The sequence below is a fragment of the Elgaria multicarinata genome, chromosome 19, assembly GCF_023053635.1.
Source record: "Elgaria multicarinata webbii isolate HBS135686 ecotype San Diego chromosome 19, rElgMul1.1.pri, whole genome shotgun sequence".
In the NCBI taxonomy this organism is placed as follows: Eukaryota; Metazoa; Chordata; class Lepidosauria; order Squamata; family Anguidae; genus Elgaria; species Elgaria multicarinata.
This window is the reverse complement of record NC_086189.1, coordinates 12,059,795-12,080,169: the sequence shown is the minus strand read 5'-3', so window position 1 is coordinate 12,080,169 and position 20,375 is coordinate 12,059,795. Positions and strand designations below refer to the sequence as shown.

General features: G+C 47.4%; 2 protein-coding genes across 3 annotated transcripts in view; both read left to right on the top strand.

Annotated features, from left to right (window-relative positions):
• Positions 1–20,375, top strand: part of NIBAN2 (niban apoptosis regulator 2) — a 413,466-nt gene that overhangs the window by 121,587 nt on the left and 271,504 nt on the right. The gene's annotated exons all lie outside the window — the stretch shown is intronic.
• STXBP1 (syntaxin binding protein 1) overlaps positions 3,688–20,375 on the top strand; it is a 62,435-nt gene continuing 45,747 nt past the window's right edge. For both annotated transcript variants that reach the window (XM_063144781.1, XM_063144780.1), the window contains exon 1: positions 3,688–3,752. In XM_063144781.1, coding sequence (XP_063000851.1) covers positions 3,716–3,752 — 37 coding nt within the window. In that variant the 5' untranslated portion in view covers positions 3,688–3,715. The remainder of the gene's footprint in view (positions 3,753–20,375) is intronic.

The following is a 20,375-nucleotide window of genomic DNA, read 5'->3' as shown; positions in this document are numbered from 1 at the left end:
CCCACACCCATCCAAATCCCGGCTGGCCTTCTCCAGAATACCCACACATGTTAAAACATAAAAACCCTCTCTAACTCGGAGCAATCCCCGCCTGGTTGCCTCGGACCTGATCTTCCCATTTGACATACGCACGCACCACCAAGGAAGATGGAGGGTCTTCTTCTTAGGGCTTTTAATCTCTTTTTGGGAGCCCTTGTCCCACAACCCTGGCAAACCAACCTGTGCCCTTCTCCACCACCCTGATAATCTCCAGGTGCTGGTGGGAGTTAGACTGGTTCAAGGCAGGGATGACCTCGGCAGGCAGCCACCAGCCCCAAGCCTGGCACAGACAGTTTGAAACAATAGACCATACATCGAGGGCAGATTTTACAACCACATACCGTATTTCTTCAATTCTAAGACGCACTTCACCCCCCCCCCCCGTATAAACATCTCTAAAAATGGGGTACATCTTAGAATCGCGGGTGTGTCTTAGGTTTTTTTTTTCTTGTTGGTGGTACTGAAATTAGTGTGCGTCTTACAATCGATGGTGTCTTACAATCGAAGAAATACGGTAGCAACAGCAGGTTAGAGGCACAGATTTGCACCCCAGTCCTTCATCATCTTCATCATCATCATCATCATTCTATCAACCATCTGTCAGGGATGCTTTAGGGTGGATTCCTGCATTGAGCAGGGGGTTGGACTCGATGGCCTTGTAGGCCCCTTCCAACTCTGCTATTCTATGATTCTGGTCATCATCATCATAATTTTATTTGTTTACCCACCTCTCCGTCTGGATCAAGGCAGGGTACAACACAAATGCAAACACCATAAAATACATATAACTGATTAAAACATTCAAAACTAATACGTTATTAAAAGCAGCACATTATTAAAAGGCATCTTAAAATTCAACTGGGTAGGCCTGCCGGAAGAGATCAGTCTTTATGGCTTTCTTAAATTCCGGAAGACTGTGAAGTTGGCGTGTCTCCTCCGGCAAGCCATTCCACAAACTGGGAGCGGCAGAAGAAAAAGTCCTCTGGGTTATAGTTGTCAGCCTTGTTTTTGTTGGCTGGAGAAAATTCTTCCCAGAGGACCTGAGTGCGCAGGGCGGATTGTACAGGAGAAGGCGATCCCGCAGGTAGCCTGGACCCAAGCCATGTAGGGCTTTAAAGGTGATAACCAACACTTTGTACTTTGCCTGGAAACTAATTAGCAGCCAGTGAAGAGATTTTAAAACTGGTGTGATGTGGTCCCCCCTAGGTGTACCTGTGACCGGCCTGGCTGCCCTATTTTGAACTAGTTGAAGTTTCCAGATTAGGCACAAAGGTAGCCCTATGTAGAGCACATTGCAGAAGTTGAGCCTCGAGGTTACCAGCGCGTGCACGACTGTCTTTAGGTCTTCGGACTCTAAGAAGGGGCACAGCTGGTGTATCAGCCGAAGCTGGTAGCAGGCACTTGGATCATTTTGCTATAGAAAAGGATAATACATTTTAAAGGTACAAATTATAAAATGAGCATCTGTAACATTATACATGCCTAGTCAGCTGCTCCCCAACTCTACAGTGTTTGAAGATAAGGATGCTAAGGTGAGGGGCATCAGCCCTGGGTCGCTCAGGTGCTAATGTTACCGCCTCCATCACTTGTTGCTCTCAGGCTGGTCATACAGGAGCCCTTAGGGTGACCCTATGGAAAGGAGGACAGGGCCCCTGTATCTTTAACAGTTGTATTGAAAGGAGAATTTCAGCAGGTGTCCTTTGTATGCATGCAGCTGCTTGTGAAATAACCTCTTCATCACAACAGTTAAAGCTGCAGGACACCTGCCCGCTTTTGTATCTGGTCACTCTAGTACAGCTCCTGCCACCTTCACTGTCGTGATGAAGAGGGAATTTCACCAGGTGCTGCATGCATACAAAGGACACCTGCTGAAATTCCCTTTTCTATGCAACTGTTAAAGATACAGGAGCCCTGTCCTCCTTTCCATAGGGTCACCCTACATTTATGCTTATTTTATTTATTTAAAACATTTATATCCCACCCTATATCATTAAGTTCTCGCAGCGGCGTACAGATAAAAGCATACAGTATAAAACAATAAATATGCACAGTTAACAAATTAAACCATGAACCAAGTTAAAACAATATATAAGTTAAAACAGTTAAAACAATGTGCCATCTTAGTGAATTTACCCATCAAAGGTTTTGTTAAAAAGCCTTGTTTTTACTTGGCTTTACATTTAGTCGAAATGGAATCAGTGTTGGTGCCAGTATGTATGCAGCACCTGGTGAAATCCCCTCTTCATCCCAACATTTAAAGCTGCAGGAGCCCTGCCCAGAGTGACCAGATGCAATAGAGGACAGGGCTCCTGCAGCTTTAACTGTTGGGATGATTTGGGCATTTCACCAGGTGCTGCGTGCATGCAAAGGACACCTGCTGAAATTCCTTTTTCTATACAACTGTTAAAGATACAGGAACCCCTGTCCTTTTCATATATATATTGCTAGGGTGACCATATGAAAAGCAAGACAGGGCTCTTGTATCTTTAACAGTAATGTAGAAAAGGGAATTTCAGCAGGTGTCAATTGAAGAGGGTGAAATTCCCTCTTCAGCACAACAGTTAAAGCTACACTAGCTATATTAGAGTGGCCAGATACAAAAGAGGGCAGCTTTAACTGTTACAATGAAGAGGGAATTTCATCCCCTTCAATTGACACCTGCTGAAATTCCCTTTTCTACATTACTGTTAAAGATACAAGAGCCCTGTCCTCCTTTTATTTATTATTTATTTATTTATTTATTTAGAATATTTATATACTGCTCCCCACTGAAAAATTTTGGAGCGGTGTACAAGGTAAAATGAAAATAAAAACAGAATAAAAACAGTTAAAACAAAATTTAAAAGAAGCAATAACAGTAATCCAAGGCTGCATGTTAAAGAAAGGCTTCTTGGAATAAAGATGTTTTCAGGAGGCGCCAAAAAGAGTACAAGGTTGGTGCCTCCTGACCTCCAGAGGCAGGGAGTTCCACAGGATAGGGGCCACCACGCTGAAGGCTCTTCCCCTGGTGGACTCCAATCGGAGGATGGATCTAGGTGGAACCACCAGGAGTAGGCCCTCGGATGACCTCAGTGACCGGGCAGGTTGGTAAGGGAGAAGGCGCTCTCTCAGGTATCCTGGTCCCAAGTTGTTTAGGGCTTTGTACACAAGTACAAGAACCTTCAACCTGGCCCGGTAGCGAATAGGCAGCCAGTGCAGCTCCCTCAGCAGAGGAGTTCCATGCTGGAAAGGGGCAGCTCCGGACAACAGCCCGGCTGCAGCGTTCTGCACTAGCTCCAGCTTCGTCCGAAGTCAGCCATTGTATCTACGATTTAAAAATGACAATATATAAAATATAGAGAGATGCAGCGTCAGCTCCTCCCCTTAACGGCGCGGGCCATGGGCAGAGCCGCAAGCCAGGCGGGGGATGCTGAGCAGGCGGCCCGCTGATTGGCTCCGCCGGCCGTGACGTCGCCTCGGCACCACCAGGCTCAGCATCAGCATCAGCTGCCAGCATCACAATCCGACCACGCCCTGCCTGGACCGCCTCCTTCCTCTCCCTTTGCAGTCAGCTGAGAAGCCAGCCCCGGCGCAGAGTGCGGGAGCCCAGCGAAGCGGCCGCCGCAGCAGGAAGGGAAAGGGGAAAGGAACGACCCGCCACCGCACCGCACCGCGAAAGAGGAGCGAGCGCAGCATCATGGCACCCGCTGGTCTCAAGGCTGTGGTGGGCGAAAGTAAGGTTCAACTCTTTTCTCCCCCCTTAATGAGGAGGGGGCTTCCTCCTCTTCCTCCCCCCCTCCTCTATGATTGAATGAGGGGGGCTTCCTCCCCATCCTTTATGGTTTAATGGGAGGGGGCTTCCTCCTCTTCCTTCCCCCTCCTCTATGATTGAAGGAGGGGGGCTTCCTCCCCCTCCTTTATGGTTTAATGGGAGGGGGCTTCCTCCTCTTCCTCCCCCCCTTTATGGTTTAATGGGAGGGGGCTTCCTCCTCTTCCTCCCCCCCTCCTTTATGGTTTAATGGGAGGGGGCTTCCTCTTCCTCCCCCTCCTCTATGATTGAAGGAGGGGGGCTTCCTCCCCCTCCTTTATGGTTTAATGGGAGGGGGCTTCCTCCTCTTCCTCCCCCCTCCTCTATGATTGAATGGGAGGGGTCTTCCTCCCCCTCCTTTATGGTTTAATGGGAGGGGGCTTACTCCTCTTCCTCCCCCCTCCTTTATGGTTTAATGGGAGGGGGCTTACTCCTCTTCCTCACCCCTCCTGTATGATTTAGTGAGGGGGCTTCCTCCTCTTCCTCCTCCTCTGTTTTAATGAGGAGGGGGCTTCGTCCCCCCTACTCTATGATTTAATGAGGGGGCTTCCTCCCCCTCCTTTATGGCTTAATGAGGAGGGGGCTTCCTCCTCCCTCCTCTATGATTTAATGGGAGGGGGCTTCCTCCTCTTCCTCACCCCTCCTCTATGATTTAGTGAGGGGGGTCTTCCTCCCTCCTCCTCTATGATTTAATGCGGGGCCTTCCTCCCCCTCCTCTATGATTTAATGAGGAGGGGTCTTCCCAATCTTCCTCCCCCACCCCATTGCAAGAATGGTTCTTGGAGCTGCCTTTAAAGATCGAAGTAGGGGCTGCAATTTCGAAAGAGGTTTTGTCTGCCTGCAAAAAGGTCCGGTGCGGGGAGTGGGGGGGAAGAGGGTGGCTGAAGGGGAGGGCATTGTGTCAGGGGAAATGAAAGCCCCCTCCTTCTCTCCCCTTAAATAAATAAATAAATAAAAAAGACACCAAACCCACAGCAGCCATTAAGCGTCTGATTTTTATTTGTTGCTGGTGGTGTTAAATAAATAAATAAATATTCTTGCTATGGCGAATGCAATGGAAAAGAGAGGAAGGAGGTGTTTGCTGTATCCAGCAGGAAGAAGGAGGAGGAGGAGGAGGAATATAGCAGATTATCGCATCTGGGCAGTTTTAGCCAGACATCATCCAGCCAGACATCATCAACAGCCATTGAAGTTTTAGGGCAGGGGTGGAGGCAGGAGGTTTTCCTGAGCAGTAGCCAAGCCAAAAAACACACAGATCTTAGCACTCTCTGGTGTTTTCTTTGGGGATTTGTGGGGGGGCTGCTGTTGGCATTTTTCTGCATTGTGCTTGTGTGGAGGAAGAGGGAGCAGCAGAACCTTAGGGGGGGATTCTTGAATTTGCCTACCCCCTCCTTGCTGTGGTGGGGGTGGCGGAGCACAGAGAAAAATCCATCTAGCGTTTCCCTTCTTTGAAACGAAATACATACCCTATACACGGACCCATGGAGGGAGAAGGATGGTCTTTGCATGTCCAGATTTGTCTGGGTTAAGAAATACATGATGGCCTGTACCTCCTAACCTCGACGGAGAATCTGAATTATAAACGGTTGAACAAAGACGGACACTATCTTTGGGCTGTGCAGAGTTGTTTTGGTGTCGTTTGCAAAAATTAATTTCTTGATCTCCTCCTTCCTTCCCTTCCCCCATAACCACTACTACGCACAGGGGAAGATATGGTGCAAATCCTGCAGTGTTAGTGCAAAGCATCTTGGTTGTTTCTCTCCCCCCCCCTTTCTCCTCCCACCTCCAATAATATCTCAGGTCTGTCTTCCCTCTCTCTCTCTCTCTCTCTCCCTCCCCACCATAAAGCAACACATCTGAAACCGGAAAATACTTCTGTATTCTCCAGTGTGATATTGACTAGTCATTACAACGAATGCATGTTATTGAATCTTTCTCTGGATTGTAAGCAGGTGTACGTCCACGATCCCCCCCGGGTGTACAAAATGCGAATGTGGTTTCTTCATATAAGATCACTCTGATTTGTGGAAGGGGGGGTGACTTTGCACACGGAACTGAAATGCTATTTTGGGTCCTCAGCTTTGGTGTTTGATCCATGCATTTTAAAGTACGTCTGGGCAGTGGTGTGTGTGTGTGTGGGTCTGGAGATGGGATGGGGTGGGGGCGTTGTCTTGTTTTTATTACAAAATTATAATATATATTTTTAAAGGAAAAGAAATCAAGGTTCCAGCTGCATAGTGATATGCTTTTATATGTCAGGTAATGTACCACCGAAGTAGAGTGTTTTTGCATTCAGGCAACAAACCTGTATCTTTAAACTTCTTTTAGGTACATGCATAAATAGATAGTTCTGACTATAAGATAGTGGCTACTTTTAATAGAGTTTGTTGCTATGGCTGCTGTTAATCCTCTTGCTGTCTCTAACAATTACAGATAAGCCGTATTTCGAAGGCAGTGTTGTTCAGAAGAACAGATCCGTGTTTTTCTTCTTCTTTTTATAATTTAACAGGTTGATACTTCTTTTTTCTTTTTCGTTTTTTTTGGTGGCTTCTTCCTGGAAATGGGTGGAGCAGAATTGTAGATGGAGAAGGGCTTGAAATGGGAAGCAATGGTCGTTTTGGGACGTTCCTGAACCAAGGCTGTATCTTCCATGTTATGACACGGCCTCAGTGCTGCAGTCAGATGAGGCTGGATTGGTGCTGGTGTATGGTGGTGTGACTTAGCAGTGGGTGGATAGTGGCAGAGAAATGATCCTCTTAGATTTATGGCCTGCTTTGTTCTGTTAAATCACCTGTCCAGGGAGCTGATCAGCATTTCTCTACCAGCGTTGTGTATTTTTAATTCCAGAAGCTCGCAGATCAGGTGCTGCTAGAGAACAAATGTGAGAATTCCTCTTTCTTTCTTTTGCAAGACAGGATGGAATCCGCCTCACCTTTGTAGACTGCAAGATTTATATTTGGAGGTGGTGGAATGAAAACCATAGAACTTCAACAGCCATTGAAGTTTTAGGGCAGGGGTGGAGGCAGGAGGTTTTCCTGAGCAGTAGCCAAGCCAAAAAACACACAGATCTTAGCACTCTCTGGTGTTTTCTTTGGGGATTTGTGGGGGGGCTGCTGTTGGCATTTTTCTGCATTGTGCTTGTGTGGAGGAAGAGGGAGCAGCAGAACCTTAGGGGGGGATTCTTGAATTTGCCTACCCCCTCCTTGCTGTGGTGGGGGTGGCGGAGCACAGAGAAAAATCCATCTAGCGTTTCCCTTCTTTGAAACGAAATACATACCCTATACACGGACCCATGGAGGGAGAAGGATGGTCTTTGCATGTCCAGATTTGTCTGGGTTAAGAAATACATGATGGCCTGTACCTCCTAACCTCGACGGAGAATCTGAATTATAAACGGTTGAACAAAGACGGACACTATCTTTGGGCTGTGCAGAGTTGTTTTGGTGTCGTTTGCAAAAATTAATTTCTTGATCTCCTCCTTCCTTCCCTTCCCCCATAACCACTACTACGCACAGGGGAAGATATGGTGCAAATCCTGCAGTGTTAGTGCAAAGCATCTTGGTTGTCAGAACAAATGTGAGAATTCCTCTTTCTTTCTTTTGCAAGACAGGATGGAATCCGCCTCACCTTTGTAGACTGCAAGATTTATATTTGGAGGTGGTGGAATGAAAACCATAGAACTTCTTGTGTGTGTGTGTGTGTTTTATTCTCTTTCGCTGAAAAATAATCAGTAGGATGTGCAAACAGTATGAAAGGACATCTAAGGAACCTTGACATTGATCCAGATTTAGCCATATTTAGGGTAGGCACCTTGAAATTAATGGGGCATAACTACCGTCAAGTCCCATTGATTTCGATTTCAGTGGATTTACTTTTAAGTAGGTCTAAATCTGGAGCTGCCCCGTGCCTGAGGATCATGGTAATGAAGGAAGTGTTGGCCAGGATAAAGGTTTGTGATTCCTGACATCTAGCCAGGTAGAAACAGTAGAAACATAGGATCATACCCAGAATAAGAGGAACCCATATTTTTTTTTGTTGGTGTTATCATGTGGTGTGAGAACTCGGCAGAATTGAAAGTCCTGTTCTAGGGAGTTCTCTTAAGGCTTTTTAAAAAAATTCTCAAAAGCATGTTTTGTAGGTGTGAGTTGGCAAATAACATTGGTTTTTAATGGCAGAACATCTACCCTTTGTAGGCTAGATCGGGGTAGAGTTCTAACTCGAAAAGGGCAAATAAAATGATTAAGGGGTTGGAGCATCTCTCCTACAAGGGAAGGTTACATCAACTGGGATTGCTTAGCTTGGGAAAAAAGGAGGCTGAGGGGAGACAGGATAGAGGTGTGCAAAATTATACATGGTATGGAGAATGCGGACAGGGATACATTTTTCTCCCTCTCTCAAAATACTGGAACCCGGGGTCATCCCATGAAACTGATGGGTGGGAGATCCAGGACAAAATAAAAGGAAGGACTTCTTCATGCAGTGCATAGTTAAATTATGGAACTCGCTACCACAAGATGTAGTGATGGCCACCAATCTGGATGGCTTTCAAAGGGGTTGGATAAATTCTTGGAGGCAAAGGCTATCCAGGGCTACTAGCCCTGATGGTTGTGTGCTATCTCCAGTATTTGAGGCAGTAAGCCTGTGTGCACCAGTTGCTGGGGAACATGGGCGGGAGGGTGCTGTTGCACCATGTCCTGCTTGTTCATCCCCGGCCGATGGCTGGTTGGCCACTGTGTGAACAGAGTGCTGGACTAGATGGACCCTTGGTCTGATCCAGCAGGGCCCTTCATATCAGATGTGATATGATATACAGCATCCTCCTCTTGCTGCGAAATGATTTACTTTTCTAACTTCCGTAAAGTGAACGGACTGTCAATTCAGCAATTTAGCCTAACGTGTTATGTCAAATTGTGGCTCCTTGCATGGGCATAATTTAGCATTCAGCACCCAGGCCACAAAATGAGCCAGACAAGACATACAACAGAATATCTGAGGTGCTCTGAAGCTTGATGTACTCAATTTATTGGGGTGAATTTATAATAAATTGATTAAAATAAAAAGGAAAGTGATCCATCTTTCTAAATAGGTATAATTTCTGTTGGCCTAACACAATTAAAAGTTTAAATACTGTGACCCCAAGATAATAACTAGGAAGGCTGGGCCTGCCCTTTTAAAGTAACATGGTAGGTCAAGCCCATCTTGAATTTTACCCTTGGATGGCAGCTGGAGACAGAACTTTATGTGGGTTGGCTCCTTGATTATGCAATTCTCTTCCCAGAAATATTCATCGTGCATCCATTCACAGAATCATAGAATCAGAATAATAGCGTTGGAAGGGTCCTACAAAGCCATCGAGTCCAACCCCCTTCTCAGTGCAGGAATCCACCTTTAAGCATCCCTGACAGATGCCTCTTGAAGGCCTCCAGGGTGGGAGAGCCCACCACCTCCCTAGGTCACGGGTTCTATTGTCATACTGCTCTAACAGTCAGGAAGTTTTTCCTGATGTCCAGCCGGAATCTGGCTTCCTGTAACTTTCATCCTTTTCAACCTGGTGCCCTCCAGATGGTTTTGGACTTCATCTCCTGTCAGTCCAAGCCAGTATGGCCACATCTGGACAGCCATTCTAAGCTTGGTGCAAAGCAACAGCCACCCAGAGTAGGTCAGGCCTTACTACTGCCTCTTCCAACATGTCCTGATGATATGGAATATGGTTCCGGGGCCTTTGATTATGACCGTAATCAGGTAAGACCAAATGTCATTCAGTCCAGGGTTCTCTTTTCCACACCGGCTACCTAGATATCATGGCTGGTGGCCTTTGTACCCCAAATAGGATACTGCAGAGTAGGAAAAAGTGCAGCTCAAATAATCAGAGGGGTGGAGCAACATCCCTAATGGTACATCTGGGACTGTTTACCTTAGAAAAAAGTCAAGTATGAGGAGATGTGAGAGAGGCATGGACAGGGGAGATACTTTTCTCCCTTTGTCATAGTAACCCTGTTCAGATGACACGCTAAGTCATGGTGCTTAAGCATTTTGAGCTAAACATTATGGCTTAGCGTGTCATGTGAGCCGTTCCTGACCATGGTGGCTACGTCACCATGCTTTCCACACACTCGCTAAGCATTTGCTGCAAAAGTTTTAGCGGCCTAACCATGGCTTAGTGTGTTGTCTGAACAGGCCCGCAGTGATAACCGCAGATCCCATGAAACTGATTCGTGGGAGAGTCAGGACAGGGAAAAGGAAGTTCTTCCCACAGCACATAGTTAAACTATGGAACTCCCTGCCACTAGGTGTAGTGATGACCACCAATTTGAATGGCTCTAAATGAGAGACGCTGGACTAAATAGGCATTTGGTCTGATCCAGCCTAGCTCTTCTTACATTCTTATGGTTGTGGCCAGGATCCCCTTTGGAAGCAATGCATCAAATCTAGCACCCCTCCTGTTTATGAGACGATTTGTTAAAGTAGAGATTCCCCTTTGGCTCTCCTGCTAACTGATCTTATAGAATCATAGAATAGCAGAGTTGGAAGGGGCCCACAAGGCCATCGAGTCCAACCCCCTGCTCAATGCAGGAATCCACCCTAAAGCATCCCTGACAGATGGTTGTCCAGCTGCTTCTTGAAGGCCTCTAGTGCGGGAGAGCCCACAACTTCCCTAGGTCACTGATTCCATTGTCGTACTGCTCTAACAGTCAGGAAGTTTTTCCTGATGTCCAATCGGAATCTGGCTGCCTGTAACATGAGCCCATTATTCCATGTCCTGCAGTCTGAGATGATCGATAAGAGATAGTAGAATCATAGAATAGTAGAGTTGGAAGGGGCCTATAAGGCCATCGAGTCCAACCCCCTGCTCAATGCAGGAATCCACCCTAAAGCATCCCTGACAGATGGTTGTCCAGCTGCCTCTTGAAGGCCTCTAGTGTGGGAGAGCCCACAAGCTCCCTAGGTCACTGGTTCCATTGTCATACTGATAACGTGTGTGTCTGAATTCATTCTGACAAGAGTAGCACCATGGGACAGAACGTCCCTGTAGTTCCTGCCAAACCAGCCATGGCAGAGGATTGGGGGCAAACCATTCCATCAATATCTCGTCCAGGGCCTTGCACCATGTTGAGACGTGTTGCAGATAGGGCTGTTCTTCGTTTGTTTGTAAGAACACTGGGCCCTTTGCCATTCCCATTTGCTGATCATCTCCCTCAGCCTGTCTCCGGCTTTGAAGACCTCGTAGGGCCCATTTGCACACTTGGGAAGCTTCGCTCTGCCTCCATAAGGGCTAGTAACTATTGTCTTTTAAATAATAAAAAGAACGGATGGTGAGGTCGTCTATTTCTGCACCAAAGAGCCAATTCTGGACTCTCACACAGACGTTGCGTTCAAATGTATTGAACCGTCAATGTCTATTTTATTGAAACATTTATCTCCCACCCTATATTGCATCCACTTCTGGGCTCCACAATTCAAGAAGGACGCAGACAAGCTGGAGCGTGTTCAGAGGAGGGCAACCAGGACGATCAGGGGTCTGGAAACAAAGCCCTGTGAAGGGAGACTGAAAGAACTGGGCATGTTTAGCCTGGAGAAGAGAAGATTGAGGGGAGACATGATAGTACTCTTCAAATACTTAAAAGATTGTCACACAGAGGAGGGCCAGGATCTCTTCTTGATCCTCCCAGAGTTCAGGACACGAAATAACGGGCTCAAGTTAAAGGAAGCCAGATTCCAGCTGGACATCAGGAAAAACGTCCTGACTGTTAGAGCAGTACGACAATGGAACCAGTTACTTAGGGAGGTTGTGGGCTCTCCCACACTAGAGGCCTTCAAGAGGCAGCTGGACAACCATCTGTCAGGGATGCTTTAGGCTGGATTCCTGCATTGAGCAGGGGGTTAGACTCGATGGCCTTAAAGGCCCCTTCCAACTCTGCTATTCTGTGATTCTATATCACAGGGATCTCAGGGTGGTGTACAGATAAAAGCATACATATAAAATAGAACAATAAATATACAGTTCTAAAACACGGTAGGCAGTTCAGCTCCTGTTGGGCGCTGCTGAGCACCTTTTTTGGCTCACACCAAGATGCCCGTCCCACTTTTTTTGGGGGGGGGGGGGGGAAACACCAACGCATTTCCTTACCACCAGGTGGGATTGCTTCAAAGTGGAATGAAGGCCTCCAGGAGCTGCCGTCTTCATTTCCCATAAAGCCTCTGGGTTACACGGTGCCTAGCCACGCCTTACATGGCAGCCATTTTGTGGTGGTGCCCCAGACAGTTTCTCAAATTGCCGAATGAGCGTCTAGGTCCCCAAAAGCTTGCCCTGTTCCTGATGTGGGTGGCCTTACGGAGTCCCTTTGCTGAGGAGTTTGCGACCTAAAATTCTACACAGGTGTCAAGAGGGGAAGTAGAGGCAACGATAAATGGGAAGAACTGTGCCATTATTCCAGTTACATGGACATAGGCTTCGTTACATGGAGTGGCCATGAGGATTTTCTTTTTTCTTTTTCTTTTTTAAGCCCTTGGGCACTTATTAAAGCAGTGTTTAAGGTACTTGGAGAAAGCATATTCCATGGGGATATTTCCAGTAGGAAATATCCAAACATGTGCTTTTAATTTTTAAATCAAAAGGTTCTAAGCCTAAAGGCTCACCTGGAGGCTGGTGGTGATGATGATGACGATGATATATTTATTTCTTACCCGCCTCTTCATCTGGATCGAGGCGGGGAACAACATCAAATATAAAAATGCTATAAAATACATAAAACTGATTAAAAACACACAGAACCATTATTAAAATAACAGCCAGACGTCTTAAAATCCGGCTGGGTAGGCTTGCTGAAAGATATCAGTCTTTATAGCTGTTTTAACAGACTAGCTGGAGTGTGTTCAGAGGAGGGCAACCAGGATGATCAGGGGTCTGGAAACAAAGCCCTATGTAGAGAGACTGAAAGAACTGGGCAGGTTTAGCCATGAGAAAAGAGGGTTGAGGGGAGGCATGAGAGCACTCCTCAAATACTTAAAAGGTTGTCACACAGAGGAGGGCCAGGATCTCTTCTCAATCCTCCCAGAGTGCAGGACACAGAACAACAGGCTGAAATGACAGGAAGCCAGATTCCGGCTGGACATCAGGAAAAACTTCCTAACTGTTAGAGCAGTACAACAATGGAATCAGTTACTTAGGGAGGTTGTGGGCTCTCCCACACTAGAAGCATTCAAGAGGCAGCTGGACAACCATCTGTCAGGGATGCTTTAGGGTGGATTCCTACATTGAGCAGGGGGTTGGACTCGATGGCCTTGTAGGCCCCTTCCAACTCTGCTATTCTATGATTCTATAAGTTGACGAATCTCTCCCGGCAGGCCCATCTACAGTCTGGGAGAGGCACAAGAGAAAGTCCTTTGGGTAATGGATGTCATTGGGGTGGTCAATCCATTCCAGGTTTCAGTCAGAACCAGAAAGGAGCTGTCCAAGGTGCTTGGAGTATTTCTTTAGAGTTCTGACTGGTTCTTACAGAAACCTGGAGCGGAGGCACTGCCCCATTGAGATTGGAGCCACCAGCCTCCACTGCCTGTTTGGGACTTCCAGGCCTGGGATTGAACTTGGGCGCTTCTGTATGCCAAGCATGTGTTCCACCACTGAGCCACAAGCCCTCATAGTGCTTGTATAGCTTATTCCTCTTCCAGAAGAGAAGATTGAGGAATGACATGATTTATTTATTTACAATATTTTTTATTTATTTACAATTAATTTACAATATTTCTAAACTGCTACCCTTTGAAAATTTTGGAGCGGTGTGCAAGATAAAACAAAACAAAAACAGAATAAAGCACTTTAAAATAGATTTTAAAAGGTAGCACTCTTCAAATACTGGAAAGGTCACACAGAGGAGGGCCAGGATCTCTTCTCGATTATCCCACAGTGTGAGACACGGAATAACAGGCTCAAGTTACAGGAAGTCAGATTCTGGCTGGACATCAGGAAAAACTTCCTGACTGTTAGAGCAGTATGAGAATGGAACCAGTTACCTAGGGAGGTGGTGGGCTCTCCCACACTAGGGGCCTTCAAGAGGCAGCTGGACAACCGTCTGTCAGGGATGCTTTAAGGTGGATTCCTGCATTGAGCAGGGGGTTGGACTTGATGGCCTTATGGGCCCCTTCCAATTCTACTATTCCATGATTCAAAAATTAAAATAGCACAAATCCCTTGCATGTGGAAAGCTAACATCTCAGGAAGCAGCATTCTAGCCTAGCCTTATGAACAGCTGCAAGCCAGACATCTCAGGGGAGGCCAAATATGACTTTGACGTCAAAACGCCTCATTGTGTGCCTCGTGTGCTTGTATTCCTTTTAAATCACACCTGCGGCATGGCCTGATCCAGATTGGGAATTTGACATGGCAGATGGACCGTTTTTAACGCCTTCCCCAGCACCGATTCTGTGCTGAAAATAGTCTTTCCTTGCCGAATCTGCGATTTAGCCTTTGGAAAATGCTGTTTCAGCAGTTGAGGATTTGTCTGCCTTTGCTCGGGCCGGTTTTTTTTTATGGGAAATGTTACAGCAGGTAAACTTCCTTGCGCTGTGGGCCTCACCCGGATTAGGCGCACCGTGACTGCTTCTTCAAAAAGAAGGCTTCCTGGAGTTTCCCAACCTGGTGCCCTTCTGATATTTTGGACTCCAGCTCCCAGCATTCCTGACTCTTGGCCTGCTGGCTGAGGCGAATAGGAGTTGAAGTCCCAAACCATCAAAAAAAAACACACAAAAAACTGAGTAACGCAGATGACGTGTTTTCGTTGTGCCCAGTTCGGTCCTCAGAACTCGACTGGGAAATGATGTCGGGATGAAAGTGGCCACCAGGTCAAAGCTTAGCAGCCAGCTTTGTTATCTCGGGGCTCAGTTTGTTTTGGTGATGTGATCCTGTTGCTCCTTCACACTTCCCTTGGCGTGTTCACTTTCTCTCCTGCAACCGCCTGTGCGTATCCTCTTGTGCAACCTACTTTGTGGTCAACGCTCGTGTGTTTCCATGAGGGCTCCACGGAGGTGTTTTGACCTCTCAGCCTGTGCTTATTTTGCGGGGCCTTGACTCTGGGTTGGCCCCCTCCAGCTGCAGACGCCTGATATTTTGTCTCCTCCGGGATGTGGTTATTTCTTCCCTTTCAGCGACGGCCGCCGACCTCTCTCTTCACTTAACCACCAACGGACTTTTTTTTTTGCGAGGGCTTCTTTTCTACAAGACAGTTGCTGTACGGAAGGCAAACAATGGCTGGGGGATTTTAAAGAGGATTTATGTAGCGGAATGGCGTAGTTGTGGCGTTCTTAAAGCAGCAGTTTCTGCAGCCGAAACTCTCCCCACGGCCTGAGTTCGATCCCAGTGGAAGCTGGTTTCAGGCAGCCGGCTCGGGTCGACTCAGCCTTCCACCCTCCCGAGGTCGGTAATATGAGTACCCAGTTAGCTGGGGGAAAGGTAATCACGGCCGGGGAAGGCAACGGCAAACCACCCCGCTATAAGGCCTGCCAAGAAAACGTCAGCGAAAGCTGGTGTCCCTCCAAGAGTCAGTAATGACTCAGTGCTTGCACGAGCGGTTCCTTTCCTTTCCTCCTGGATGATGATTCCAGTAACGGCGTTAACGGAAGTCACGGATCCGGAATATAATTAGGGTTTTGATAGCGAAAGAGCGGGGGTCCTGTGTCACTCGCTGACCTCCCAAGGGATCCACCCGTTTCTCAAGAGAGGTCTGCAAGCTTTCCAGATCAGCGTTGTGAATCTGGTGGCAAAATAAGACCTACAGGAATTAGGGTGGTTAAGAGAAGCCCTAGCCGCTTAATCGTACGAGTTCTAATCAATTTTTTAAACTGTTTGAATTTGCCCGTGAGCAAAAACAGAAGCGTGATTTTCGTTTGCCTTTTCTGTATGCTAAACAGTCCCAGATGTTGCAAGCTTCCTTGCTTCAGCTGCTATATAAATATATAATAATAATAATAATAATAATAATAATAATAATAATAATTGTCCCTTTCTGCCCTTTTTCACACTCTGTAATAGGGTTGTGCTTCATCTCAGTCCCGAAGCCCAAAACTGGGTCAAAGCAGGCCGATTCAGCCCGAATCTGGTTCGGGACGGGGTTGGCTACCTTGGCCAGAAGCACCCGAACCGCTTTGGGCTGATTTGGCACAATGGCCAGCCGCTGCTCCTTGCCCGCTTGCCCTCAGCACTTACCTGAGGCTTCTTCACACACCGGCGAGCCGCCCAGCCTCCTTTGCCTGCTGTAGATCCAGTGTTGTAAACTACGGTGGCCAGAAATAGCCATCTTCGGCCACTGTAATTTACAACACTAGATCTATGGCAGGGCAGAGTGGAGGCTGGGCAGCTTGCTGGCTTGCACAGAAGCCTCAGGTAAGTCCTGCTCGTCCCATCCCCCTCTCCTCTCAGCTGCTATTATACAAGAAAACTTTTCACATAGTAAACCCAAGCCCTTGACCTCTAACAGGAGCAATCGCAGCTCTCCTACTCACATCAGGACTAGCAATATGATTTCATTTTAACAATCCAACTCTAATAAATACAGGCCCGGTTCTCATACTACTAACAATATTTCAATGATGACGGGATATCACACGAGAAAGTACTTTCTAAGGACATCATACCCACCCAAGTCCAAGCAGGACTTCGATATGGAATACTGTTATTCATCGTATCAGAAGTATTCTTTTTTATCGGATTTTTTTGAGCCTTTTATCACTCAAGTCTTGCCCCAACCCCAGAATTAGGCAGTCAATGACCCCCAAACGGAGTCCATGCCTTGAACCCCTTCGAAGTGCCCTTACTAAATACAGCAGTCTTATTAGCCTCTGGTGTCACTGTCACATGAGCCCATCACTCAATCATAGAAGGACATAAAGAGGCCACTCAAGCTCTTTTCCTAACAATTCTCCTAGGACTATACTTTACAGGCCTACAAGCAATAGAGTACTACGAAACACCCTTCACCATCTCTGATGGAGTATACGGATCAACATTCTTTGTCGCTACAGGCTTCCACGGTCTCCATGTTATACTATACTCGCCCACCTGAGGGACTTACCTGAGACCTCTGTGTATGCCAGCAAGTCACCCAGCTGCCTCATGGGCCTGACATAGATGTATAAACTACAATGGCTGGAAATGGTGGGTGGGTGAGTGGGGGCCAGCAGCTGGGGGGGGAGAAACTTCAACAGCCACCCCTGCTTCAGATTCGGAACCGAATCCGAAGAGGCTTGGCCTGGGCCAATTTGAATCGGAGCCAATTTGGAAGCCCCAAATAGGTCTCCGAGTGGAATCGGGGCAGGACTGTCCACAGCCCCACTATGTTGTATTGATAAATGCACTATCAGTCAACACATTATTGCTTAACCCGAAGTTGTCACAAATACAATAGGTGCTAATAATAGTATGCAGCTCCTTAATCGTTCCATAATAAAACTGGGGAGACGGCAACCCTTCCATAGAATCATAGAATAGCAGAGTTGGAAGGGGCCTACAAGGCCATTGAGTCTAACCCCCTGCTCAATGCAGGAATCCACCCTAAAGACTTTGAGGGTAAGCAATATGCATCTATAAAATGAATGTGTTTATGATTCTAAGGTAGGGATACATTAAGCTGGGGTAGGCAACTGAGTCCCAAATATCTGAATTGTAGTCCAAGGTATCTAGAGGGCACCAGGTTGCCTTTTCCTGGGTTAACCCTGAATCTCACAGCTGTCAGTGTTGAATCATAGAATAGTAGAGTTGGAAGGGGCCTATAAGGCCATTGAGCAAATCCCATTGCTCAGGCATGAGTGCTTTTGTTTGGACAGCGAAAATGGCACCATCCCGATACAAGAGGGAGATAGCAGCAGGTTCAGGGGAACCCCAAAATATTTCGGGGGGAACCCTCCTTGTGAAGGACCCCCAAAAAACAGTGCAATGAGGCTGAGCGTGCTCACCGGCCACCAAATACTGGGAAATGGAATGGTGTGTTATAATGGGAGGCGTGGCTGGTTAATTGGAACACTGAACAGGACGCTCCACGCTGCAACACTTCATTGCAGATCCCATTTTTTTTTTTAAAAAAAATGTTTGAAGCATGTCATCCTGAAATGGTACAGCTCCATAGCAGCAGTTTAGGATGAATAACCTGACATTGCTGTACACGTGTGCTTGTTTCTTCTACCACATCATCCTTTCCCAAGCTGTACATTGGTAAATAAGCCGACATTCTTAAAAATGAGCAAGCAGACCATCCATGCAAGGCTTTTTTGTGCTCCGATCGCCAAAGGAAAGGTATTCGTTGGGGCAGATCTGCGTCATCTGACTCCTTCCAGTAGTGAACTCTGCTGTTCAGTGCCGACAGGATGGTCCTGTTTTGGCAGTAAGCGAGAAACAAGAGGGAGCTATTGTCAAGGAACTGTGAAGTGTGCAAACATATATTCTTAAAAAACTAGGGCTGTGCACCGGATCTGAATCCGAAGCGGATCGGGGTGATTCGGACCTCCGAATCACTGATCTGAGGTGGTTCAGGTGAAGGGCGAGGTGGGCTGAAGCCAACTGGCTCCAAAGCTTCGGGGTGCTTCGGAGCCGCCCCACCCCAGTCTCCTTACCTGCTGTCTCTGTCGTCATCTTGGTTCTGGTGGCTTCCAGTGCTGCTGCCAGAAATGAAAGGGAGTAGGCCATGAGATTTTAAGATATTGCGCGGCCTCTGCTGTGATTAGTACCTCTATGGTCACAAACTACGGTGGCCTACTTGCGTGATCTTAAAATCACGCGGCCTACTTGTGGTCGTTTCCGATGGCGGCACCGGAAGCCGCCAGAACCAAGATGGCACCGGAGGCAGTAGGTAAGGAGACTAGTCGGTGTTGGGGTGTGGGAAAAGTCCGAGTCGCCTCGGAGGGCCTGAATCGCGGCTCGGCTTAGGCACCGAGGTGGGTCGGGCAACCCCGAGGCGGAACGGGAGGTGGCTGCACAGCCCTAAAAAAAACCTTTATAGATAGATGTCCAGGGGGTCACCCCACACCCCAAATAGTTCAATGCTCGGCGGCTACAGAATGCTGAATGTCTGTTGGAGGGGAAAGCAAATAACTGGAGGGAGTTGGGATGGACATCAGGATAGCTTATGGGGCACAGGCCGCATCACGTGACACTACAGCTCTATCCTCCATTCCGTTATAGGCACTCCCTACCCCATAGCATCGGCTGCCCGAGGCAGCTGCCAGCTCACTCTGCCAAACAGTAGGGCCGGCCGTTGTGTTGTCTGTTATTGATCCAATATCAGGTTGCTCTCGATCTCCTCTTCCTCCTCCTCCTCCCAAGGTCAAGCTATTTTTCCTCCTTTTGCGAAGGTGACTTTTTGCAGTTTTTTTAAAGTGTGTGTGTGTGTGTGTGTGTGTGTGTGTGTGTGTGGTGGGGTGGCGAGGCGAGGCGAGGGATCCTTTCAAACCTTAAAAAAAATCAGTAATTGGAGGGCGTTTATTTTCAGTACCCACCAGTCACCATAGTGTATGTATAAGGTCTTTAAAGGAAACCCCCCCCCCCCTCGCAATTTCCAGGCCAAGAGCTCCTGTCTTCATCCCTGTGGAACCTCCGTCCCTCTTTGCTTCGGTTTTTTTTTATTAGGCACTCCTGAGCTGAAAGCAAAAACGGAGGTTTTGAGCGTTGCTGCAGTGCAGCTGGGAGGACCAGCAATGCTGCAGGGGAGATGGCTGATGGGGCCAGATCATGTTTGCTGCAGTGGAACTGGATCTGCCCCTTTTCTCTCTCTTACCCCCATGATTTCTACACGCTTGTCCCGAAAGGTCTGCCTCTTAAGACCCTCTGCTTGGGCTGTTATGGATGGTTCTTTTTTTAAAAATGGGAATGGACAAGTCCATAGTTTTATCCCGACCCCTAAGAACCAAATCGGAGCATCTGTTTGCATGGGGGGTGACCTCCATGATCCCTTCTATGATGTCTAGGGGGGTTGACTCTAGTTTTTCCAGTCCTTTGCATCCTTTTACCTATCCCCTGACAAATCAATCAGCCTGACCCTGGGAAACCCCACAGCACCCCCCCCCCCCATACTGTTCCATAACTCCCCTAACTATTCTGCTGGTCTCCTGTCTGTCATAGTTCGCAAGCCAGAGGTGGGCAGCTGCTTTATAATGGTTTATAATGATATTGACAACTGTTTTGGCCCTCGACACACTCCATATACCATTTTCAAACCACTTTCACGGTGTTAACGCCTGCTTGGTGTAGATCTGGCCCTAATATAGCAGCCAGGTTGGTCACCGGTACATCTAGGGGTGAGCATATTACCCCAACGTTGAAATCACTCCACTGGCTGCCAATTAGTTTTTGGGCAAAGTACGAAGTGTTGGTCATTACCTTTAAAGCCCTAAATGGTTTGGGTCCAGGTTACCTGCGGGATCGCCTTCTCCCGTACAATCCGCCCCGCACACTCAGGTCCTCTGGGGTGAACTTACTTCAGTCAGCTAAAACTAGGCTGACATCAGTTTCCCAGAGGACCTTTTCTTCTGTCACCCCCAGATTGTGGAACGGCCTGCCGGAGTAGAT